Consider the following 26,073-nt stretch of genomic DNA (forward strand, 5'->3'; position numbering starts at 1 on the left):
CTATACAGGAAGAGACCAGATAATGCGATATAGTCTGTAACATGTATTGTGTGGCGGAAATATACTATACAGGAAGAGATCAGATAATACGATCAGTCTGTAACATGCATTGTGTGACGGTAATATACTATACAGGAAGAGATCAGATAATGCGATCAGTCTGTAACATGCATTGTGTGACGGTAATATTATATACAGGAAGAGATCAGATAATACGATCAGTCTGTAACATGCATTGTGTGACGGTAATATACTATACAGGAAGAGACCAGATAATGCGATCAGTCTGTAACATGCATTGTGTGACGGTAATATACTATACAGGAAGAGACCAGATAATGCGATCAGTCTGTAACATGCATTGTGTGACGGTAATATACTATACAGGAAGAGACCAGATAATGCGATCAGTCTGTAACATGCATTGTGTGACGGTAATATACTATACAGGAAGAGACCAGATAATGCGATCAGTCTGTAACATGCATTGTGTGACGGTAATATACTATACAGGAAGAGACCAGATAATGCGATCAGTCTGTAACATGCATTGTGTGACGTAATATACTATACAGGAAGAGACCAGATAATGCGATCAGTCTGTAACATGCATTGTGTGACGGTAATATACTATACAGGAAGAGACCAGATAATGCGATCAGTCTGTAACATGCATTGTGTGACGGTAATATACTATACAGGAAGAGACCAGATAATGCGATCAGTCTGTAACATGCATTGTGTGACGGTAATATACTATACAGGAAGAGATCAGATAATGCGATCAGTCTGTAACATGTATTGTGTGACGGTAATATACTATACATGAATAGACCAGATAATGCGATCAGTCTGTAACATGTATTGTGTGACGGAAATATACTATACAGGAAGAGACCAGATAATGCGATCAGTCTGTAACATGTATTGTGTGACGGAAATATACTATACAGGAAGAGACCAGATAATGCGATCAGTCTGTAACATGCATTGTGTGACGGTAATATACTATACAGGAAGAGATCAGATAATGCGATCAGTCTGTAACATGTATTGTGTGACGGAAATATACAATACAGGAAGAGACCAGATAATGCGATCAGTCTGTAACATGTATTGTGTGACGGAAATATACTATACAGGAAGAGATCAGATAATATGATCAGTCTGTAACATGCATTGTGTGACGGTAATATACTATACAGGAAGAGATCAGATAATGCGATCAGTCTGTAACATGCTTTGTGTGACAGGTAATATACTATACAGGAAGAGATCAGATAATACGATCAGTCTGTAACATGCATTGTGTGACAGGTAATATACAATACAGGAAGAGATCAGATAATACGATCAGTCTGTAACATGCATTGTGTGACGGTAATATACTATACAGGAAGAGACCAGATAATGCGATCAGTCTGTAACATGCATTGTGTGACGGTAATATACTATACAGGAAGAGACCAGATAATGCGATCAGTCTGTAACAAGCATTGTGTGATATACTATACAAGGGGAGACCAGGGGAGACCAGAGAATGCGATCAGTCTGATGGGTAATATACTATACAAGGGAAGACCCGATAATAACTCACCAATTTACACACTGATTTTGCTTCTTCAGAAAATTTTGTAGTATAAACTTCCTCTGTCTCCAAAACTCTCCGGTCCACTTCCTCCCTCTTCACCTTCTCTTTCCGCCCCCTGAAGGGCGACTGGCCAGCGATCATCTCGTAAATCAGACACCCCAGTCCCCAGTAGTCAGGACTGAAGGTATATCGCTGGTTATTGAGGACCTCTGGAGCTGGAAAGGAGTTATATTTTTATAGAGCCCAATCGAGGGTAGAATTCCCAATCCACAAATTAACAAGAATTCATAACCAATGTGGCTCATCAGAGGCCCCACACCATGAAACATAATGATTACAAACTCTTTGGATCTGGCATAGTAAAAAGAATGATTTACTATTCATTACTTAAAGAGACTAAGGAGATATTGTTTTGCTATCGCTATAACTTCATGTTATTAAACTGGCCTTGCTGTAGTGTCCCTGTCCCCATTTTCCTGCAATGTAAAACATTGCACTTTCTCCAAAACTACAATGTTTTCATTGCAGAGCTAAGACTGCCTCTTCCAGCTATTTCACCGAGTTTATCTCCGTGAAACTAGGCTGGACGTCCACACGCTTTACAAGATGACACCCAGCACATTCTAAATCCCCATAGGAAAGTATTGATTCAATGCATTCCTATGGGAAAGGCGTAACGTGTGCACAGTGCTTGCCATGTGCAATGAGATCGGAGGAATCAGAGAAGGAGCCAGAATTAAGGACATCAAGAGAGTTAAAGAAAGGGTCATGTAACCCTCTGTGTGCCGTGGAGAGGGAGGGCAAAGGGACACTCTAGTGTTGTGAATACAGCTTTGTAAATAGTCTAAAAGGTGATATATATATATATAGTGTTCCTTTAAGTTTGTATTCTGCTGGGTAAATAAGGTTTAACTGTAACCACACAAATGGAAATACAGCGTCTGACAATAAGGTGTTATTCAAAATGCGAGACAATATTAATAAAATCAGGGCAAAATAGCCACACTGAAAAATCTCTGTTAATAATAAATATAACATTTTTAAACCAGATTTTGACAAAAGTAATAGAAGCCGTAGATCTGCCATGGCGTCCCATTAACAGACGTACTGTCATTGTATTGTGCACTGACATCTTTGCTGTTACATTAGTGATATGTACATGGTACATGCTGCGCCACCTCGCTGATTCCAAACTCTGTTATTTACTAACAGTAACAAGATTCAGATTTCTGACAGTAGAAACGCGCTCTGGCAGCCATGTTTAGTCCCAGGTCAGCTGACATCAGATGCCTGCTAACCGAGCACATTTCGGGATGAATTTCCATCCACCAACAACCTGAATTATTCCAGGATTTAGCGGAGAGGAAACATTCATTTTATTCATTAATCCAGCAATTTTGGGGAACAGTCAAGAGAACTGGCAATTTTAAAAGAAAAATATCGAACTTCAAATAAGAGTTGTTGAATGTTCCCAATTTGAGTACTTTGACCTACAATTGCAATTCCCCACAATTCCAGGCTTCATAAAAAATGCACTCAGATCCTTTTCCAACACAGATTCACTGTTAAGACTCAGACTCACCCATATAACCAACTGTCCCAACACGTCCTCGGATTGTCTCGCCCTCTGGGATTTTCACAGCGAGGCCCAAGTCTGATATCCTTATATGACCTGGGATGGACACACGGCAACACAGCAAATTTAGAAAAGAATTACTCAGTAAATGTAACACAGCAAACTGCTCTGATTTTAACAGCTATTTTGAAATGTTTAGAAAGTAACTGATAATATTTGAAAAATTATTGCCTCTCAGACCCAGAACAGGAATGACAAATTCCTTTCTTCTTTACGTTATGGTCCCCAGCCTTGTCCAGCTGCGGCCCTCAGGTGCCCAAGTAAATCCCAGCACCCCTCTCCCTAGCACGACATGAACTTTGTGTAACTCAGCGAGTGATCCACTAAACATGCTGCTATTTAAACTTCCTGACACTGAGCAATGCTCTGCGGCAGATAAATGGCTTTTTCATAGTGGAAACATTCTGTTTCTCAGCGGTGTTTGCATGGATCATGTCAGATAAAGTCTCAGAATAGAAATAAAAGAAAGGCTGGGGGCCTCACTACTGGAAATGATACTACGGGATGGATATGAAATGAGCTCAAAATACAGGAAGAGCTAACAGCCCCTTAATCATGGGTGTCAGCAGAAATGGCCCTCCCAATACTACCCTTTTGGATAATGGCTTTTGCCCCACATGGAGGGTTTTCTGTAGACATCTCTTCCCTTGACACAGTGATCGTGAAGTAGCTCCAATCAGAACGAGGGTGACTATAATTGCCTACAGATGTACTGCTCTCTGGAATATGTTTGCCCTTTATAAACACACAGGGTGTGAGCCCCTCACTAAATAGAGAAGACAGGATGAAGGGTAACAAGCATTAATCCATGCTGCTGGAGGCAGAGCACACGGTACATATATCAGTGTCAGTTTGCTATGTTAATATATACTGCATGGGGCCTTGTGTCTGTGTTTCTTCCCGCACCCTGTCTCTTGTTAGCTTTCGTAATTCTTTCTATATTTTCTTGTCAAAGCTTTGAGGAAAAGAAAGTGTGTGCGGTGAACTCAGGAAGCGTTGCGAGTTAGGATGCAGTAGAAGATAATATCATAAGGCGATAAAATGATGGTCACATTAAGCGTTCTTTATCATATAACACCAATGTCTCCTCTGATGTGAAGTGGTGATGGTGCTTGGAGTCTACATATGCAGCGTTCTGCTATACACAGAGTTTATTTAGTCTTTTTCACGAGATGTAATTCCACCTCCAGCCACGTATTTGAAGAGTCATTAGTCAGTCTGGATCAAGAGTTCTATGATGGCAAATGTGAATTCTGTGCAAATTTTCCACCAGACGCCAGCATGCTCAGAGTCCCTCCCCCCCCCCCCCCCCCCCCCTGTGCCACCCTGGTCCTCCACTCAGGCTGCCCTCTCTGACATCGAGCTTTATCAGCTGAGCAGGATCAGGATGCAGGAAAAACGGCACCGTGGCAGAGGTAAGTTTCAGCTTTTTTCTTCATTTTTGGTTTTTCTTTCATAGTATAGGAAGGGTTACTCTGACCAAATACAGTGTTTTCTTGAGAATTAACCCTTTACGAATTCTTTGATTTTTCCTTTCAGTACGGACATTCTGAGCTTGTTTAAAAATAACACACACACACATTTTGGGGGATTCTAGACACCTCTGGTGACTCCAACTGATCTTAACAAATCCTATCCTGTCTCCATCAGCAATCTAAGGTACGTCACTCAGAATGTTATGGATTCTTACCATCCAAACGGAAAAGGAACATTGAATTGAAAGGGCGAAGACCATGCTCTAAATGTTGCAGATTAAATGATATCTTCCAAACAGTGTGTGAATTATCGAAAATTCTATTACCACTTAGGGACCACAAGGATGTTTTGTGTTATGGTAACAGATGTTGAACATAAAGAATACAAGCACTGATAATATTTATTTTGTGTCAGTACATGTACACTGCCTCTATAGGTATTACTGTATACTCACCATAATCATCTAACAAAATGTTCTCTGGCTTTAGGTCTCTAAATAAAAGAAAAGAGAAACATTTAGCATTCTTTCCATTGAACAAAGCGTCACATTTGCCTTGTATGCCCATTATATCTAACTGGCCGTATGTACTTGAATCTAATGTTGTATATTAGTATCTTCTATCACAAATGCAATTTACATTCAGAAATATAGTTGAGCAACAGCTGGGTAGCTAAGGCTATATACTAGCGGTACTGGTTTCTCTGTGGGTTCACTTCTGCCTGGCGTTATTTTAAATGGACTGAGATGACATCAGTGGTGTTTAACTTGAAGCCGTGCATTGCGAATGCTGAGATGGTCTGTATGTAAACACTATGCAGGAACATTCATTAAAGATCAGTTATCTGGAATCCAACATTTAAGGCACAATAACAGACCAAAAAGTTAGCTTTGCTTCCAATTCAGCTGTCCTAAAATGTTACATTTACTTTAAAATCTCTTTAATGAATAAAGCCAAATGCAGTGTGAGCTTGATAATGTCTATTAGCCTGACACTCAGACAGAAAACTAACAATGAATGCAGCAACTCCGAGACAACTCTGACTAAATGTTAAAACTGTTACAAGTTGCAATTCTCATTTATTGAAAAATTATCGGCAAATCCATCACGTAGTATGGCAGATACAGACACATGGTCCCCAGTGACAGCCCGCATGTCTCACCGGTATACAATGCTCTCTCGATGAAGGTCACCCAACCCGCACAGTATCTCCGCAGCATAGAAGATCGCCCTCTCCTCCTGAAAGCCAGGATTTCCCATGTTGTATATATGGAATTTGAGATCTCCCCCGTTCATTAAGGTTAACACTAAGCACAGCGCATCCTTTGTCTCGTACGCATAGGCCAGGTTTACCTAGAGTAAATGGTACACTATAATTACAATATAAACTTCACCTGAATAGTATCCATATATAAAATAGATCTATCTTACTACAGCAACGAAATGCTGCTCACTCAAACAACACAATCATAGCAATTTCTTATCTACCTAGTTAGAACACAGAGGAATATGTACTAAGGTATTCTGAGTTGGGGAGCTTCCACTCCTACCCTTCACTGTATTGTACAGCGGGGCGGAAGTCATAATAATAATCATAATAATAATAATAAAAAAACAGATTGAGCTGCTTGTAAGGTCTCCGTAGTAGAGAAGGTATTAATCATAAATATTAATAATGATATCAGAACAATTATTTTATGTATTTTCTTTCTATCCCTCACTTTTTATTTAAAAAACTTTTTTGTCTTTTCTCAGATATGAATTATTAGTCTAAATAATTTATCATTTCTATGCAAGTTATTGTTTGCTGTCAGGGTTTTCTAATTAAAGTTAAACATTTTCTCTCTTCATTTAGTAAGTCTGCCCACAATCCTCTCTACTCACAATTAACAAAATCAATGAGTACTGGCAATGACCAACGCATTCTGCTGTTAGAGTTTACCCAAGAGGACTGGTAGCACATCCTGGTTAATGCACAATGCCATGTAATCTTACCACAAATCTGCTGGTCACTTTCTCGAGTATCTGCTTCTCATTGAGCGCCATGGACTCTCCTTTTCTCTTTTTAATCCTCTTTTTCTCCAGCCTCTTGCAGGCGTACATCTTGCCAGTAGCTCGGACCTGACAGGCACACACCTGCAAATCACACGCTCCTGGTTATTACCGGGGTCATCAGGTTGCCCTGCACAGCACATTGAGGAACAGTCTGCATTCTGTGATAGATTGGCTGATCAGCTACTGTAAAATGCGTCAGTCCCTGCTATCTCCTAAACTCCCCACAGTATTTATTGTCAAGATAGATCCCATGCTTTATATCTGGCAAGTATTTAGCAACATGGTGTTCCATATGAATCTGTGTAGCTTCCAAGGTTATTCACAAAAATGGGAATTCAAGGTGTACTCCAAATTTGCAGTCAAAATAGCCAAAACTGGAAAAGTTATGTTGTCAGTTTAGCTACCCTGGCCTTAAATTTGAAATTCACTAGAATTTTTATTTTAGTAAATAACTCTGACAGTAACATTGTGCTCCATATGAATAAAAAAAGGCACTATATCTCAAGTAAATCATAGAGAAATTGTGTTTTAACAATAATTCCCCCATGCAAATATAACAAGAGGAAACACTGACGCTATCGGCCACACATAAAACAAGTTCGTTTACAAAGAAAATGTTAAACAGATAATGCTTGATTCCATTATTTGGGAAACACATGAGCGACAGTCTAGGTGTCAATATATGTCAAATATTCTAGCTCTGCACAATTGTGATATTATTAAGCTAAGCACTATACTAACACAGTTTCACACTCAGGGATGGCACTTAGTGTAAGACTGTGAGGTCCAAACCTTTTAAAATGTGTATTGCAGCCTGCCATTCTTAGTTAAGATAATTTCACAAAGCAGCTGTTCTTGAACACTGGTATCCAATAAACGTTTGTTTACATTTCTTTTTAATTTCAGTTTGCAGCAATAAAAACAGGAAGACAAAAATCCTAGAATATGCATCTGAACACTGAACAAGTTCAATGTTAGAATTTGGGGTTTAATTAAAATGCTAGAATCTTGGGATTCCTTGTTTAACCCTATATTGCTGTGAATGGAATTTGCACATCTATGGCCAGTCTCTGCCCATTCCCCAGATAGACATTAAAGAAACACTGTAGGTACCCAGAGCTCATCCTCTAGTGGCTGTATACCAGACACCCACTAAAGGGAGTTCCGCCTAAATGACACTGGACGTCCTCACGCTCTGCATGAGCGTCACCGGAATCCCCATAGAAAAGCATTGAATAATGCTTTCCTATGGGGAAATTATACTGCTGCACATGCGCTGATTTTGCCCCCTCAGATCTGTAGGAGGCTTATTTAAACGCATTTTTACTTCTCCTCATTGCCCTGTCATGGTGTCCCAAGTGGTTGTCCGAGAGTGTGTTCCTGAGCGTTTATTTCTGGTTATTGACTTTGGCTTCATTTTGACTTCCCTGTATTCTGGTATCCCTGACTTTTGACTTTCCCTCATCGTTGTCTCCTTCTGTGTCCCCGACCTCGGCAAGTTTACTGACCATTCTCTGGTACATTACGTCCGGCCATTCTAAGGCCCGGTAAGACTTTACCTTTTAGTCCTAGGTGTGATCCAGTTCTACGTGTTGGATATAGATCATGCCTCTAAAGTTTCACTGATCAGTTCTCTGCCATTTAGGAGTTAAATCACTTTGTTTCTGTTTATGCAGCCCTAGCCACACCTCCCCTGGCTGTGACTGACACAGCCTGCATGAAAAAAAATGGTTTCATTTTCAATCAGATATAACTTACTGTAAAAGTTTTTAATTTCCTTCTCTGTAAATTGAACTTTAATCACACGCAGGAGGCTTCTGCAAGGTCTAGCAAGCTATTAACAATCCAGGAGATAATACATTCTAAATTAAACATTATTTGCAATACAGGAAGTATACACATTAGATCTCACTTTACAGGAAGTGTTTATGGAAGGCTGTGCAAGTCACATGCAGGGAGGTGTGACTATGGCTGTATAAACTAAAGTAATTTAACTCCTAAATGGCAGAGGATTGAGCAGTGAGGCTGCCGGGGCATGTTCTATACACCAAAACTGCTTCATTAGGCTAAAGTTGTTTGGTGACTATAGTGTCCCTTTAATAAACACACGAAATGAAACTTAGGGGGCAATCTTGAACTCAGAGGCAAATTTAAAGCTAACTACATAACGCCCACCCTGTTTTACCCACTGTAGTATTTAGACTGTAAGATCAGTGACTAACTGAATTAGATAAATAGAAGATTGAATTAAAGTTAGATATAAACCGATTTCCAATTTATTTTTAATTCTTCGTGTACCGACGCCAAAATCAGTCTATGAATCCATATCTCCCTCACTACGATTATTACTATTATTACCGCTTCTTGTTATGCAGCCTGGGAATTGGAAAGCTAAAATATTTTCCAAAGCATCCAAACTAAAAATGTCCTAAATTCTGTTATTTTTCCAAGTTTGGATGTTTTGTCTTTGAACTTACAATTCCCTTATGAATTCCGAGCCACGCATTCTGTAAATGTATACAGGGCTGAAATACATCCAATGTTACTCTAGTGCTTAAAGGGACCCTCCGAACACATAAAGCACTTCAAAGATGATGTCCTCTTTGTCTTCACATTTATAAATTATCCTTGTTACATCCCCATGGCTGTCAGTTGGACACCTGCCTTGCAAAGACTTCTCATTGAGCTGCATTGGGAAGTCTGTGATTGGACAGCCACAGAAAGTCTGGGCGGGGTTAGAAGGGGAGGGCTTGCCAAGGCTGCAGACAAGAGATCTGCCGATTTTGAAAGATGTTTTAGATATAACTCCAAAGAAAAAATACACAATTAAATGCACGCATGTTTTCAATGGCGGTATTTATGCTAAACAGTGATTTTTATTTTTTTATTTGGGCAGTATAGTATGTCCTTGAGAAAAAGCACACCAGCTTAAAGACAAACTCTGCTGAGTTTAGGGAGAAGGCCTTGGGAATGTTTACCTTTCCCATTATACATTAAATAAACCTGTCAAACAGGCTAGAGAAGAACTGTCAAGGAATGGGGATGTTAAACTCGAAAATGATGTAGAGTAAAGCTAAATCTTTATTTCCATAACCGATTATTTAAACATTCATTGATGGCGTAGGTTAATCAGATCCTCCAAGCCTGATACAAAAAAACGAGTTGATCTTTCTCTTGGCATTGGCCATGTCCACAAACTCACCTCACCGAAGCCTCCCTTCCCCAAAACCCGGTACTGACGGAAGGTGTTCTTTGTAACTGGCTGCCTGGAAGATAAGATAATTCTTACAGCACATGTCTCCACCTCGTGGTTCATTATTCAGCAATGAGGGGTGCTCAGCCTGGGCTCCCAAAAATTAAAATGAAATTATTTTATAGATCTAACATAGCTGCCATTTGTAGAGAATTCTTTACTAGCAATACTACGTATGTCCACAAGGAGCCTCTAGTATGACATACAGATATTTCATGACCTTATTTAGAATATCTTTTAGGGTTCAGTGACTTGTGATCAAGACTGCATAATGGATTAAGTCAAGGTTTCAAAAATATAAACAAAACAGACATTATAATAAAATAACAATTGACTCATTGCCACATTGTAATAAGCCTGCGGAAACCGTTTGACTGCCAGTGTTGTCCGTGATGCTGGGTTAAAGGAGAACCAACACTTCTTGGTGTTTTAGTCCTACGTTTACTTATCCACTGTATTTAACAACTATGGCTTCCATTAATATATTTGGATTAACTTTCAAAAATATATTTAAAAAAAAATGAAAAATATAAAAATATATATTGTATGTAAAAATGTATTAATATATCAAACATATCAACATATTAAATTATATTTCACAAATTCCCAAATCATCATCATCTCCACTTTAAAAGCATATCCAAATATATTAAATTAAGGCCTATGTATGTGTGAGGTCTGAAAAATGAAATTAAATGTAGTCATTCACTCACTGTCAATCATTGTTATAAGCTCCACCCACTGTACCCAGAAGCCAGCATAGAGACATAATACAGAAAAAAGGGAACATAGAAACAATAGGGGGGCAGTCACCATGGAAACCAATATCACCAGTTACATTCCATTAGTAATTAGAAACATAGAATGTGACGGCAGATCAGAACCATTCGGCCCATCTAGTCTGCCCAATTTTCGAAATACTTTCATTAGTCCCTGGCCTTATCTTATAGTTAGGATAGCCTTATGCCTATCCCACGCATGCTTAAACTCCGTCACTGTGTTAACCTCTACCACTTCAGCTGGAAGGCTATTCCATGCATCCACTACCCTCTCAGTAAAGTAAAACTTCCTGATATTATTTTTAAACCTTTGTCCCTCTAATTTTAGACTATGTCCTCTTGTTGTGGTAGTTTTTCTTCTTTTAAATATAGTCTCCTCCTTTACTGTGTTGATTCCCTTTATGTATTTAAATGTTTCTATCATATCCCCCCTGTCTCGTCTTTCCTCCAAATTTGAAGTAAAACAGACCACCACAAGAAAAAAAAATGTTAAAGGCACACTATAGGCACCTAGACCCCTTTATCTCATTGAAGTGGTCTGGGTGCAGTGTCCCTGTTCCACTAAGTCCTGCAATGTAAATCAATGAAGTTTTTGAGAAACTGCAATAATTACATTGCAGGACTAAGACGGCCTCTAGTGACTGTCAATCAAACACACAGTAGAGGCAGTCCTTGTGGTTAAGCGACTATTGGTCACCTATTTGACACTGGACGTCCTCACACTCTGCATAAAGACATCCAGCGTTGGTAATTCCTCATAGGAAAGCATTGAAGCATTGTTTTCCTGTCGGGAGGGTCTAATGCGCTCATAGAGCCTGTGCATAAGCCACCCCACCAGGTGTCGTTAGAAGAGGCAGAGTGCCGACCCAGTGCCAAGGGAGGGACATTGGAATCGGGTAAGTGCTGGGGAAGGGGTGTGAGGGAGTGGGGGCTAAAAGGAATACAACGTTTTATTCCTTACAGTATAAAATCCCTTTAACACAAGTTATAGGAGATTCCAGAGAGTAGACAGGCTCTTTTAATGAACACATTTTTCACCCTAAACATGATCAATAATTGCTTTTAAATGCAGACACCTAAACATACTGTTTGATTTTTCTGTCATATCGAAAAAGTTGGCTGAGAGGCATGAGCGCCAGACCTTAAGGAAGATGTGCCCACCATTGCCAATCTCACCATGTCTGATGTTAAACCACACGGTAGATTGGCAACGTTCCCTCCCGCAGTTACGCAGAATGTGGTGACATTTTCTCACCTTTCAAGCCACTTCCACTGGAGGAACCGGTCATAGTACATGCTCTCCAAGTAGCTGTGAAAAGGGTCCCCGCTCAGGAAGTCGTAAACAGATCTATCTCACAGAGAGAAGGAGATGCATTTTATAGCTCTGAACAAGGTTGGCACAATATGACATTATTTAGGACAGTCACTGAGTGGTCTGTTTAATTATGTTGTTGGGAGTATGTGTTTTAAATTTTGGCTGTGAGTGTGCCTGTATATGGCTGAGTGTGTCTGTGTGTTACAGTATATGACTGAGTGTGTCTGTGTGTTACAGTATATGACTGAGTGTGTCTGTGTGTTACAGTATATGACTGAGTGTGTCTGTGTGTTTAAGTATATGACTGAGTGTGTCTGTGTGTTTAAGTATATGACTGAGTGTGTCTGTGTGTTTAAGTATATGACTGAGTGTGTCTGTGTGTTTAAGTATATGACTGTGTGTGTCTGTGTGTTTAAGTATATGACTGAGTGTGTCTGTATGTTACAGTATATGACTGAGTGTGTCTGTGTGTTTAAGTATATGACAGAGTGTGACTGTGTGTTTAAAGTGATCCTATAGTGCCAGGAAATCAAACCGTTTTCCTGGCACTATAGGCTCTTGTTGTGCCCTCCTCCCTCGGGGCCCCCCTCCCTTGGTGCTGAAGGGGTTGAAACTCCTTCAGCCACTTACTTTAATCCAGAGCCGGGCTCCCTCTGCGCTGGTGACCTCTCCTCCCCCGCCAACGCCATCTCCCGAGTGTAGCCGAATGCCCATGTGCGGCCAGAGGCGCGCGAACGCATTCAAACCCGCCCACAGGAAAGCATTACTCAGTGCTTTCCTATGGAAATCTTATTTGACCCTGAACTCCGTGAGGACATCCAGCATCAGATAAGTGCGATTTACTCCGTGTAAATCACAGAAGCGGCCTCTAGTGGCTGTCAGTGAGACAGCCACTAGAGGCTGGATTAACCTTCAGTGTAAACATTGCCGTTTCTCTGAAACTATCTTTACAGCTGCAGGGTTAAAACTAGGGGGGCCTGGCACCCAGACCACTTCATTGAGCTGAAATGGCCTGGGTGCCTAGAGTGGTCCTTTAAACACACAGTCACACTCAGTCATATACTTAAACACACAGACACACACAGTCATATACTTAAACACACAGACACACACACAGTCATATACTTAAACACACAGACACACTCAGTCATATACTTAAACACACAGACACACACAGTCATATACTTAAACACACAGACACACTCAGTCATATACTTAAACACACAGACACACTCAGTCATATACTTAAACACACAGACACACTCAGTCATATACTTAAACACACAGACACACTCAGTCATATACTTAAACACACAGACACACTCAGTCATATACTTAAACACACAGACACACTCAGTCATATACTTAAACACACAGACACACTCAGTCATATACTTAAACACACAGACACACTCAGTCATATACTTAAACACACAGACACACTCAGTCATATACTTAAACACACAGACACACTCAGTCATATACTTAAACACACAGACACACTCAGTCATATACTTAAACACACAGACACACTCAGTCATATACTTAAACACACAGACACACGCAGTCATATACTTAAACACACAGACACACACAGTCATATACTTAAACACACAGACACACTCAGTCATATACTTAAACACACAGACACACTCAGTCATATACTTAAACACACAGACACACTCAGCCATATACTTATACACACAGACACACTCAGTCATATACTTAAACACACAGACACACACAGTCATATACTTAAACACACAGACACACTCAGTCATATACTTAAACACACAGACACACTCAGTCATATACTTAAACACACAGACACACTCAGTCATATACTGTAACACACAGACACACTCAGTCATATACTTAAACACACAGACACACTCAGTCATATACTTAAACACAGACATACACAGTCATTTACTTAAACACACAGACACACACAGTCATATACTTAAACACACAGACACACTCAGTCATATACTTAAACACACAGACACACTCAGTCATATACTTAAACACACAGACACACTCAGTCATATACTGTAACACACAGACACACTCAGTCATATACTTAAACACACAGACACACTCAGTCATATACTTAAACACACAGACATACACAGTCATTTACTTAAACACACAGACACATTCCGTCATATACTTAAACACACAGACACACACAGTCATATACTTAAACACACAGACACACGCAGTCATATACTTAAACACACAGTCATATACTTAAACACACAGACACACACAGTCATATACTTAAACACACAGACACATTCCGTCATATACTTAAACACACAGACACACTCCGTCATATACTTAAACACACAGACACACTCCGTCATATACTTAAACACACAGACACATTCCGTCATATACTTAAACACACAGACACACTCTGTCATATACTTAAACACACAGACACATTCCGTCATATACTTAAACACACAGACACACACAGTCATATACTTAAACACACAGACACACGCAGTCATATACTTAAACACACAGACACATTCCGTCATATACTTAAACACACAGACACACACAGTCATATACTTAAACACACAGACACACACAGTCATATACTTAAACATACAGACACACTCAGTCATATACTTAAACACACAGACACACTCCGTCATATACTTAAACACACAGACACATTCCGTCATATACTTAAACACACAGACACACACAGTCATATACTTAAACACACAGACACACGCAGTCATATACTTAAACACACAGACACACTCAGTCATATACTTAAACACACAGACACACTCAGTCATATACTTAAACACACAGACACACTCCGTCATATACTTAAACACACAGACACACTCAGTCATATACTTAAACACACAGACACACTCAGTCATATACTTAAACACACAGACACACTCCGTCATATACTTAAACACACAGACACACTCAGTCATATACTTAAACACACAGACACACACAGTCATATACTTAAACACATACACACACGCTCAGTCATATATTTAAAGGATCACTATAGGGTCCGGAACACAAACATGTTTTCCTGACCCTACAGTGTTAAAACCACCATCTAGCCCCCCTGGCCCTCTCATGCCCCCTAAATATAGTAAAAATCTTACTGTATTAAAGCCTGAAGCTGTAAATCTGCATGATGTTAGAGTCAGAAAAACAAGCAGTCTGCTGACATGTGGTAGCCTGATCCAATCACAGTGCTTCCCCATAGGATTGGCTGAGACTGACAAAGAGGCAGATCAGGGGCAGAGCCAACATGATTCAAACACAGCCCTGGTCAATCAGCATCTCCTCATAGAGATGAATTGAATCAATGAATCTCTATGAGGAAAGTTCAGTGCTGCCCTGTGCTCTGCTGACAGCAGATCTGCCTCCATCAACTCCAAAGTCCCTCTGGTTCACTCTGAGTGACTGCAACTGGAGGTGTTCCTAGCTTTCAATGTAAACACTGTATTTTCTCAGAAAATACAGCGTTTACATGAGAGAGGCTGCAGGGAGCTATAGTTCTCACCCGAACAACCTCATTAAGCTGAAGTTGTTCAGGTGACTATAGTGTCCCTTTAAGTATATGACTGTGTGTTCAAGTATATGACTGAGCGTGTGTCTGTGTCATGGAAATGACAGTTACCATTAGATCAACATTAAAAGACACTTACTTTGCACAGTGAAAAAACAGATCTTTGAATGGGCTGATCTCCAGTTTCTCCTCCATCTGATGGACAATGTCCAGACCTACTTCAGACACATAAACTGGGGACTAAGGCAATAAAAAGACAGTCAAACACAGTGGAAATAAAACAACACGACTCTAAGCTCTTTGTTCGCTAAATAATAGACTGTGGGAAACTGACAACAAAACTACCAATTTTGAGCCCAAAAAAGCCAAGATTGTAAATGAAAGAATATTTTACATTGGTGGCCTAAATCTTGTCATTTGGTTGACAAGCCAACATAAACCATACAAGACCTTTGCATGGAAAATGATTTAAATTCTTCTGAATTGATTTGGTTCATATTTCAGAAGCGAGTTTGCACAAATAAACAGGGTAACTAAAATCCAATCAGAATGATAAAAAACTAGTTCTGAGGGTTAGTTAGCATATATGTCACTCAGAAGGTTTAGTTACCATGTAGTTAAGCTGGGAATGCGGACTTAACATAGTCTATTATGGCCAAGAGGCTCTGCACTTCCTGTTATTCAGAAAGGGACCAGCTCAGAATACAGATTAAAGAAGTTACACCAGTAGTCCATCACATCCGGTTTCTTTATTAAATCCCCATGATGCTTCAGGAGCAAAGACTTGGAGCAAGGACACATTTGTCCCAGCATTCAGACACCCCTACATAGATAAACATTGTGTGTAAAGGGTGGGGAGTGAATGTATGCTGGAAGCACTGAGATCGCACTATTACATCCATCTACTATAGGTGCCAACTAAGCAAATACAATTCTAAGAAACTATTTGATCATTTGATTTTAGGTTGAACTTGGTTGGTCGAAGCTTAGAACCAACAAGTTCTAGTTCTGTCCTGGAACTATCCATAGGCTTCAGCTTAAACTATGCAAAGACCACAGTAAAAAATAATCTTAACGTGCTCAGCCACTGAGTGCAAAGGTCCAAGCTTGTTCAGCCTTCATAGGTTTAACCAGGCTCAAATACTGACTCCAAGAGTTCAAACATGCTCAACCTCTGAATCCATGGATTTAAACCCAAGCTGCTGCGTGCTGGAGTTCAACCACGCTCAGTGACTGTGTCCAAGGGTTTATACATGCTCAACTATCGAGTCTAAGGGCTCTATGATGGCTAACCTCAAAGAATCAACACGCCTCAACCACAGAGCCCAAGGTTTCAAGCACCCAAAACCATTGAATCCAAGGGCTGAGCCAGGTCTAACAACTGTATTTAGGGCACTTCATAAGCATTTGATTACACAAATAATCAATATTATAAACTGGCAAGATTTTCTTTAAAATATAAGATCATATAGAGGTTAACAAACAGTAAGACTAAGATAAGTCCCCTCTTATGTATTTGCAGCATTATGAAACATCTTCCCAAAAAGTCCCATCCACCCTCTCCTGACCTTCTTACTCACCTCTGGAGTGAGGTATTTGAGTAATATCTCCTTTCCCTTCTCTCCTAGTTTTTCATCCGGGGTGACCTCATACTCTGTCTGGGGAGGAGAAGATATATATAGAATATAGGGCCGTAGGGAGGATGGGGTAAAAAGAATTACAGGAATGTCGAGAAAGAAGTGAGGATGGAATAATGAGAGGGAAACGGGTAAGAAATATCAAGAAAAAAGCATGGATGGAATATTGAGAAGGAAGCGAGGATGGAATATTGAGAAGGAAGCGGGGATGGAATATTGAGAAGGAAGCGAGGATGGAATATTGAGAAGGAAGCGGGGATAGAATATTGACAAGGAAGTGGGGAAGGAATATTGAGAAAGAAACGAGGATGGAATAATGAGAAGGAAGTGGGGATGGAATATTGAGAAAGAAGCGGGGATGGAATAATGAGAAGGAAGTGGGGAAGGAATATTGAGAAAGAAGCGGGGATGGAATATTGAGAAGGAAGTGGGGATAGAATATTGAGAAGGAAGTGGGGAAGGAATATTGTGAAGGAAGTGGGGATAGAATATTGAGAAGGAAGTGGGGAAGGAATATTGAGAAAGAAGCGGGGATGGGATATTGAGAAGGAAGTGGGGATAGAATATTGAGAAGGAAGTGAGGATGGAATATTGAGAAGGAAGTGGGGATAGAATATTGAGAAGGAAGTGGGGAAGGAAAATTGTGAAGGAAGTGGGGATGGAATATTAAGAAGGAAGCAGTGGAGGAATGTGAAGGAGGATGTGTAAACAGAACAGAAACAGGGAAAGAAGAAAAATAAATAATTAAAACAGACAACTTTCAAAATAGCAGTATGGTATTTAAAGTTTTGAAATGCACATTAAGCTAGAGAAGGGACGATTAACAGGAAATCTAGTTTCAAACATTAATTTAATCTGATCTCTATTCTGTGTCTGCTAAGTACAGGATAAGCCTCAACTTTAACACATATAAAAAATATGCGTCTATCACAGGCCACCAGGAAGCACCAGAGTCTCCTTCATCAGGATCTGAAATGTCTTGATACATCGAATTAATAGGGGTGTCTTGTTAAAACTAAGTCTAACCTTTACACTGAATAACCAAAAATGTATCAAAAACTTAAAAAAGGAAGACTGTTTACAGTTTCAGCACAAACACCTCCTCTTTCCTGACCCTAAATTCAGCTTGTTCATATAGAATCCGAGGGGAAAGAGGAGAAAAAAAATTGAAAAAATAAATAGATGATAACGGAGGGCAAAACAGAAACAGAAACAGAAGTATTGGAGGTGGAAAGGTCAAATAGGTGGAAGTCTCCTTTCTCTGTCCCCTCTCCCAACAATAAGGTCTTTGCTAGATGTTTATAACTGCAATTCTTTTCAGCATTAACCTTTGATCCTTCCCCCTTGATTGACAAGTGTCAGGTTAAGGTTGGAGTTCCACTCAAACCATTTGTATCAGTTTGGATAACTCTTAAGACCTTCCATTCATTACTACACAGTCTCTGTCCAGTTTAATTCAATCAAATATCTTCCTAAATTCAGTAAATATAATTGTATCAACTGTATTTTATTTTTATATTGAGATATAGTTAGAGCTGGATCTTCTGAATTCTGAAGACAGAATTGGTTTAATTACCTACTTAACTGGGGGAATACACTTGGGTTTTGCTAGTTTTCAAGTGCCCCAAAACCTTAATGTGTAACATAATCCCAGCAAGCAGGGGCTTTATACACTTGGAACATTCAGTGTTCAGACCTGGAATGTCCAGGGTTAATTTGTTTTGATTCTTGCTATCTTCTTCGACAATTGTACTTAGTAGACATGTGCATTCGTTTTAGGATGAATACGATTTCGTCCGAATTTTCTGACTTTTTCATATTCGTTTGCTATAACATAAACGAAAGTACTATATACGAATTATATACGAAACAAAAGGGCAAATGCCGAATGCATTACTTTTTCGTTTCAGTTCGTTTCGTTTATTACAAGGAGGGAGCTACCGGCTCGCGGCTCCCTTCTTGTAATATGTGAAAATAGAAGCGTCAGGAAGCAGTGCTCCCCGCCACCTCCTAACTCCTCCCATGCCCCGCCATAATTCTATGAGGGTCAAAAAGACCCCCATATTAGCATAAGGGAAATGAAAATCTCCTGAATGCCCCTACTCGCTATGCCTCAAGTAGGGGCATGTCTACTAAACAGGGAGCAGCCAGTGGCTGCTGACAGCTAAAAAAAAAAAAAAAAGCCCCCCGAATCAAAAAAGGGGTAACCTAGCACCCCTTCATTCCCCATTCATGAGCAGCTGGTGGGGACCCTAAGTATCAATTGTGGGGCACCTATTGTCTAACCCCCTCCGTCCCCCACGCATGAGCGGCGAGTCGGGGCCCTAAGTATCAATAGGGAGGGGACCTATTTTCTCTCCCCTCTATGGCCCCCACCCACGAGCGGTTGATGGGGACTATAATTCATTAAAGTGGGGACCTAATGTCCCCCCTGGTCCCCACCCATGAGTAGTTTTAAATATTAATTAAATACATTATGGGGCGACCTAATATCCCCCCCCAGGTCCCCACCCATAAGTGGCGGGTGCAGTGACGGATCCAGAAGCTGATCTCGGGAGGGGCACTTGTAGATTATTTAACCAGTGTTTCTGGGGCAGTGTGTGTAGTGTGTGTATGGGGGAAGTGTGTGTAGTGTGTATGGGGGTAGTGTGTGCATGGGGGCAGTGTGTGTAGGGCAGTGTGTGTATGGGGGCAGTGTTTGTGGGGCAGTGTGTGTAGTGTGTGTATGGGGGCAGTGTTTGTGGGGCAGTGTGTGCAGTGTGTGTATGGGGGCAGTGTTTGTAGGGCAATGTGTGTAGTGTGTGTATGGGGGGCAGTGTGTGTAGTGTGTGTATGGGGGCCAGTGTTTGTGGGGCAGTGTGTGTAGTGTGTGTATGGGGGCAGTGTTTGTGGGGCAGTGTGTGTAGTGTGTGTATGGGGCAGTGTTTGTGGGGCAGTGTATGTAGTGTGTGTATGGGGAGCAGTGTTTGTAGTGTGTGTATGGGGGCCAGTGTTTCTGGGGCAGTGTGTGTAGTGTGTGTATGGGGCAGTGTGTATGGGGCAGTGTGTGTAGTGTGTGTATGGGGCAGTGTGTGTAGTGTGTGTATGGGGCAGTGTGTGTAGTGTGTGTATGGGGCAGTGTGTGTAGTGTGTGTATGGGGCAGTGTGTGTAGTGTGTGTATGGGGGCAGTGTGTATGGGGCAGTGTGTGTAGTGTGTGTATGGGGCAGTGTTTGTGGGGCAGTGTGTGTAGTGTGTGTATGGGGGGCATTTTTTCTGGGGCAGTGTGTGTAGTGTGTGTATGGGGGGCATTTTTTCTGGGGCAGTGTGTGTAGTGTGTGTATGGGGCAGTGTGTGTAGTGTGTGTATGGGGCAGTGTGTATGGGGCAGTGTGTGTAGTGTGTGTATGGGGCAGTGTGTATGGGGCAGTGTGTGTAGTGTGTGTATGGGGCAGTGTTTGTGGGGCAGTGTGTGTAGTGTGTGTATGGGGGGCATTTTTTCTGGGGCAGTGTGTGTAGTGTGTGTATGGGGGGTAAGGAGGGTAAGGAGGCTTTTTTTTTTAATTTAATTAAAACTAATATATTTATGTCCCCCCTCCCTTCTTACCTTTATTGATGAGGAGGGGGGACATATTTTGTTCCCTGGTGGTCCGGTGAGGTGGTGAGGTGAACTCTAGCCCAGCTACGGTGCTAGAGTTCACTCTTGCGAAATTTGGACCATTGCCGTGGTTACCGCGGCAATGCTCCAAATCTCGCGAGAGGAGGACCTGGAGGAGCTGCAGGTAAGAGCTCCCGGGTGCTCTCTCACTCCCTCCCCTGCCGGCTGTCAGCACGGTGCCTGCGGACCGGGGAGGGAGTGAGAGATCAGAGATCCCCCTCCCCGGTCCGCAGGCACATTGCAGGGCTGGCACTTGGGCAATCCCAGCCTCGGGGGGGGGGGGGGGCAATTGCCCCGTTGTACCCCCCCCCACTGGATCCGCCACTGGGCAGGTGGGGTCACTAATAAAATTACTAGGGGTATCCAAGCCACTCTCCCCCATTGAAAAATACCTGACCTACCCCCCTCTTCCTAATAATAGTAGGTGGGGGGGGGGGGGCAATAAACTAACACCCTGTAAAATAAAATTTCATATTAACCATTGGATGTCTTCTTTCTTCTTTTCTTTTCTTTCTTCAGCCCCAAAAATGGCCAAAAGGATGGGACATTATTTATTTAATTAAGGTCCCCACACAAGGGCAAGGGTCATGGGTGGGGGCCTGGGAGGGACACTATTCCCCTGCTTATATTAATAGCCCCCACCCGTGGGTCACAGGTGAGGGTGCGGGTGGTGCACTATGTCCCCCCCCCCCAATTTTGTTATTTGGGTTCCCCACCATGGAGGAATGGGGGGACCTGGCAGTATTTTAGCTAATAAAAAGTATGTTAGCTATTTTTTCATATTGCAGCATTGTTATTGTTTTTGCTATAACTATTGGTTACACGTACTCTTACCGTAGCGCTCTATCACTTCTATGTAAGATACTGATTTCCAGCCACTGGCTGCTCGCTGTTTAGGCGACATGCCCCTACTTGCGGCATGCTGTGAGTAGGGGAATGCGGGAGGATTTAGCCTCCCTTTTATCAATATAGTGACACCCATAGGTTTTAATGCAGGGAGGGGGTGGGAATTGTTAATATTATTACAAGGAGGGAGCTGAAAGCACTGCCGGAAAACTCCTTGCTTTTTTTTTGCGCATGCGCAGTGTTATTTTTGTCCTAAAGGATGAAACCAAGCATTTTTTCCTGAATTTCGCCTGAAAAACTAATGTTTACGGACGAAATACGGAATAGACGAATGAAATTTTTATTTAGTACGAATTGAAAATGTCACTGGTGCACATGTCGAGTACTTAGACAATGAATAGATATGTAGGATTTATCTATCGCAACAAACAATGCTAGAAGCAAATACACCTATAACATAAAGAAAATCTGGGTGTATTCACAGGCGAGTATATTTATACAGGAAATGATCTTTACTGCTTAATAAATCTATCTGACTTTTTACTCACTAGGTTTTGTATCTGTTTTATGTGTCAGTCACTCAGTTTTAATAGAGTGATGTTACTCTCCATTTCATTTTTACCTCCGACCAAGTAGAAACGTTTCACAGTAAAAGTTAACCCTGACGAGGCCTATAACAGTCTGCATACCTTCCGACTGTCTCGGGTACTGCTGAATAGCTCCACCTCAGACACTTACCCTTATGGATGGATCCGAGATGAAGTGTTAATTTTGTAAAGGAACAAACAAGCTAAAACCTGCTTAATCTTACCACAGCATCCAGGAAGTGAATGAGGCATTCGAGTTCCGGCTGCGATACACAGAACTGGCGGAAAAGAAGTCTCCCGATTGGCTGCTTCTCACAGAGGTTGTAATAATCTTTCTCTAAAAATAAATAAACAAAATAACCAATTAGCGACACGACATTACTACAGTAACAATGTATTCATATTCTGTGACAGTGAGAGAGATACTGTAACCAGGGCAACCCAACCATTGACGCACTAGCGGCTGTGAGTTATAACTCCCATTACTCTAAGCTGAGTGTCATGGGGACCATGCATAGAGCAGACAGAGTTATGGATGGAAATTCTTGTTCTTGGGTAGAACATTGGCTTAAGGATAGAGTACAGCGAGTTGTAATAAATGGTAAATTTTCAAGCTGGACAAAAGTGGTAAGTGGTGTCCCTCAGGGTTCTGTCTTGGGACCGCTTCTATTTAACATATTTATAAATGATCTTGAAATGGGCATTGAAAGCCATGTATCAGTGTTTGCAGATGACACAAAACTTTATAAAGTAATAAAATGTGAGCAGGATATAACGGTTTTCCTGGCACTATAGTTCCCTATAGTGCCCCCCTCCCTCGTGCCCCCCCCCCCTCCACCACCCACTCAGCACTGAAGGGGTTAAAACTCCTTCAGTCACTTACCTGAATCCAGCGTCGATGTCCCTCAGCGATGGGTCAGGCTCCTCCTCCGCGCTTGCATTAGGCTTCTCCATAGGAAAGCATTGTATCAATTCTTTCCTATGGGGATTTAGCAGACGCAGGATGTCCTCATGCACAGCGTGAGGACGTCCAGCATCAGTTAGGCGACTTTTGGTGACCTAACCACCCGGAAGTCCCTGTGGTAGACTAGAGGTGATTAAGGTAATTATTGCAGTTTCTGAGTGGTTAAGGGGACTGGGACACTGCATCCAGACTACTTCAATGAGCTGAAGTTGTCTGGGTGCCTATAGTGCACACACTTTAAGCACACACTCTGACAGACACAAACACATTCACTGACAGACACACACTGGCTGATACACACGAACAGTCACACACACAGACACACACTCAATGACAAACACACAGATGTCACTGACAGACACAGACTCACTGATTTGACACACACACATTCACTGACACACACTCACTCACTCACTCACACACACACTGACAGACACAAAAACACTGACAGACACTCATTGACAGACACACTGATAGTCACACACAAACAGACTCTCACTGATTTGACTCACATACACATACAGACACACACATACACTCATACACACACTCATATATACTCCTACACACACACACAAACACACTCATGCACACACACATATACACTCATACACACACACACAAACACACACTCATACACACACATACACTCACTAATTATTACAATAATGATAATAATAATAAGTATAATCCCTACCTGGAGAGCCGGCGTGGATCTGTCCCTGCAGTCCAATGGGGCTGCTGGGAGGCGTGGGGCTGTGTTAGAATCAGCGATGGCGAGGGAGCTGTGATCTCCCTGCTCTGCTCCCTCGCGCCTCGTGGGCCATCTACTGAAGCTGGGAGCCGGAATTTGAGGTCGTATTTCGTTCCCGCGGCATCAGTAAACGGCACGCAAGGGAGCAGAGCAGGGAGATCACAGTTCCCTCGCCGTCGCTGATTCTAACACAGCCACACACCTCCCTGCAGCCCCACTGTACTCTACGGACAGGGCGAATACCTGGAAGCAGGAGTGGGCGTTCGAGGGCGGTATTTTTTGCCACCCCCTGGTTAGTGCCGCCCAAGTCAAATGCCTAGTTTGCATTGGGCTAAATACACCAATGGGTAAGACCACATATTGAATATGCTGTGCAATTTTGGACACCTATTCTACAGAAGGATATTATGGCACTAGAAAAAGTGCAGAGGCAAACTACAAAATCAATAAAAGGAATGAAACATTTTAGTTATGAGGAAAGGTTAACAAATGTAAACCTATTTAGTTTAGAAAAACGTCGCCTGAGAGGGGATATGATAACATTATACAAATATATCCGGGGGCCAATACAAACCATTGTGTGGAAATCTATTCACAAACCGGACTTTACATAGGACACGAGGCCATGCGTTTAGACTGGAAGAAAGAAGATTTTGTCTAAGGCAAAGGAAAGGTTTTTTTACTGTAAGAACAATAAGGATATGGAATTCTCTGCCTGAAGAAGTGGTTTTATCAGAGTCCATACAGATGTTCAAACAGCTACTAGATGCATACTTGCAAAAACAGAATATTCAAGGATATAATCTTTCAATGTAGGGTAATAACTGCTTGACCCAAGGGTAAATCTGACTGCCATTCTGGGGTCAAGAGGGAATTTTTTCCCTAGTTTGTTGCAAAACAGGAAGTGCGTCAAACTGGTTTTTTTTTTGCCCTCTTTTGGATTGACAGCAAAAAACAAATGTGAGGGAGGCTGAACTTGATGGACACATGTCTATTTTAAGCCTATGGAACTATGGAACTTTTCGGTTACCTGTGCCTTACTTCTGGGGACACCAGTGAACTAAACCCAAAAAGAGTATACCGATAGCGTTGTCAGGCGAGCTTGTGCTATAGCCAGGATACTAGGACCATGCATAGAGCGCCGTAACAGTGCTCACTGCATGGTCAGCCCCGAGTGGGCTCTTTTCAGCCTATGTAACTATGTAACAAAGTATGTAACTATGATTTACAAATCTTTATATTATATCTCCAAATGTTATCTTTGCCTATTTCAAACGGCTAAAAGAACAGGAAAAAAAGTTTCTCTTTTTAACATTTTCATATATAAATCCCTTAAAACTAATAATCTGCCCATGGTCTGAGAGAGGAACCTTGCAGATGTTGAGCACTTAAGAGTTACGTCATCAAAAAAACCACAGCTTATTTGAGACGTAAATATTTGCAGCTTTGGAAAATTTCTCCTAGCTGTGCTACCCAGCTGCACCCTCATCATCCGAAAATACCTGCGGTATTCCCGAATATCTGTCATGCGCTCATTCCTGCCCTGCAGCGTGTTTAATGTAATGGAGGGAAGTGTGACAGTCCTGTCCATTAATGACCTTACTTACACAGTGTGAGGCAGACTATGCAATCGCTTCTTACGCACAACGCTCTGACCTCCAAGTTTGCACAGAGCAAAGAGATCTCAAGCACTTCCAACAATTGTGGCTATATATAGGACAGAAGTAAAGCAAAGGAGGCACTCTCTCTAATGGTAGAGCTACAATGGGCGTTCACTAATCTGAAAGATGATAATGATCTGTGAAATTTAGGCTCAACAGCAAGAAATAAAAACAGCACTATTTAACACTGTGCAACATGTATTCACTAACATTGAACTGAATAACGAATAAAGAAATTCTCCAATTCGGCGATAGGCGCAGCGCGACTATTTCAGCCTAAAAATTGCACCAGTTTTTCGCTTCCATACAATTTGCCAAAACGA

At 41.4% G+C, this 26,073-nt stretch overlaps 1 protein-coding gene across 3 annotated transcripts in view; it reads right to left on the reverse strand.

The window, feature by feature from the left end:
* Nucleotides 1-26,073, reverse strand: part of GRK5 (G protein-coupled receptor kinase 5) — a 165,517-nt gene that overhangs the window by 44,481 nt on the left and 94,963 nt on the right. Inside the window, exons 3-12 of one of the 3 annotated variants that reach the window (XM_063434236.1) lie at nt 22,596-22,708; nt 17,247-17,324; nt 15,806-15,906; nt 12,045-12,137; nt 9,960-10,023; nt 6,698-6,838; nt 5,865-6,055; nt 5,158-5,195; nt 3,174-3,263; nt 1,598-1,806 (exon numbers count right to left, since the gene is read on the reverse strand). In XM_063434236.1, coding sequence (XP_063290306.1) covers nt 1,598-1,806; nt 3,174-3,263; nt 5,158-5,195; nt 5,865-6,055; nt 6,698-6,838; nt 9,960-10,023; nt 12,045-12,137; nt 15,806-15,906; nt 17,247-17,324; nt 22,596-22,708 — 1,118 coding nt within the window. Of the gene's footprint in view, nt 1-1,597; nt 1,807-3,173; nt 3,264-5,157; nt 5,196-5,864; nt 6,056-6,697; nt 6,839-9,959; nt 10,024-12,044; nt 12,142-15,805; nt 17,083-17,246; nt 17,325-22,406; nt 22,425-22,595; nt 22,709-26,073 lie in introns of those variants that run through there. The other 2 variants (XM_063434237.1, XM_063434238.1) reach the window with 2 other exon arrangements.

This window comes from Pelobates fuscus, chromosome 10 (assembly GCF_036172605.1).
Source record: "Pelobates fuscus isolate aPelFus1 chromosome 10, aPelFus1.pri, whole genome shotgun sequence".
In the NCBI taxonomy this organism is placed as follows: Eukaryota; Metazoa; Chordata; class Amphibia; order Anura; family Pelobatidae; genus Pelobates; species Pelobates fuscus.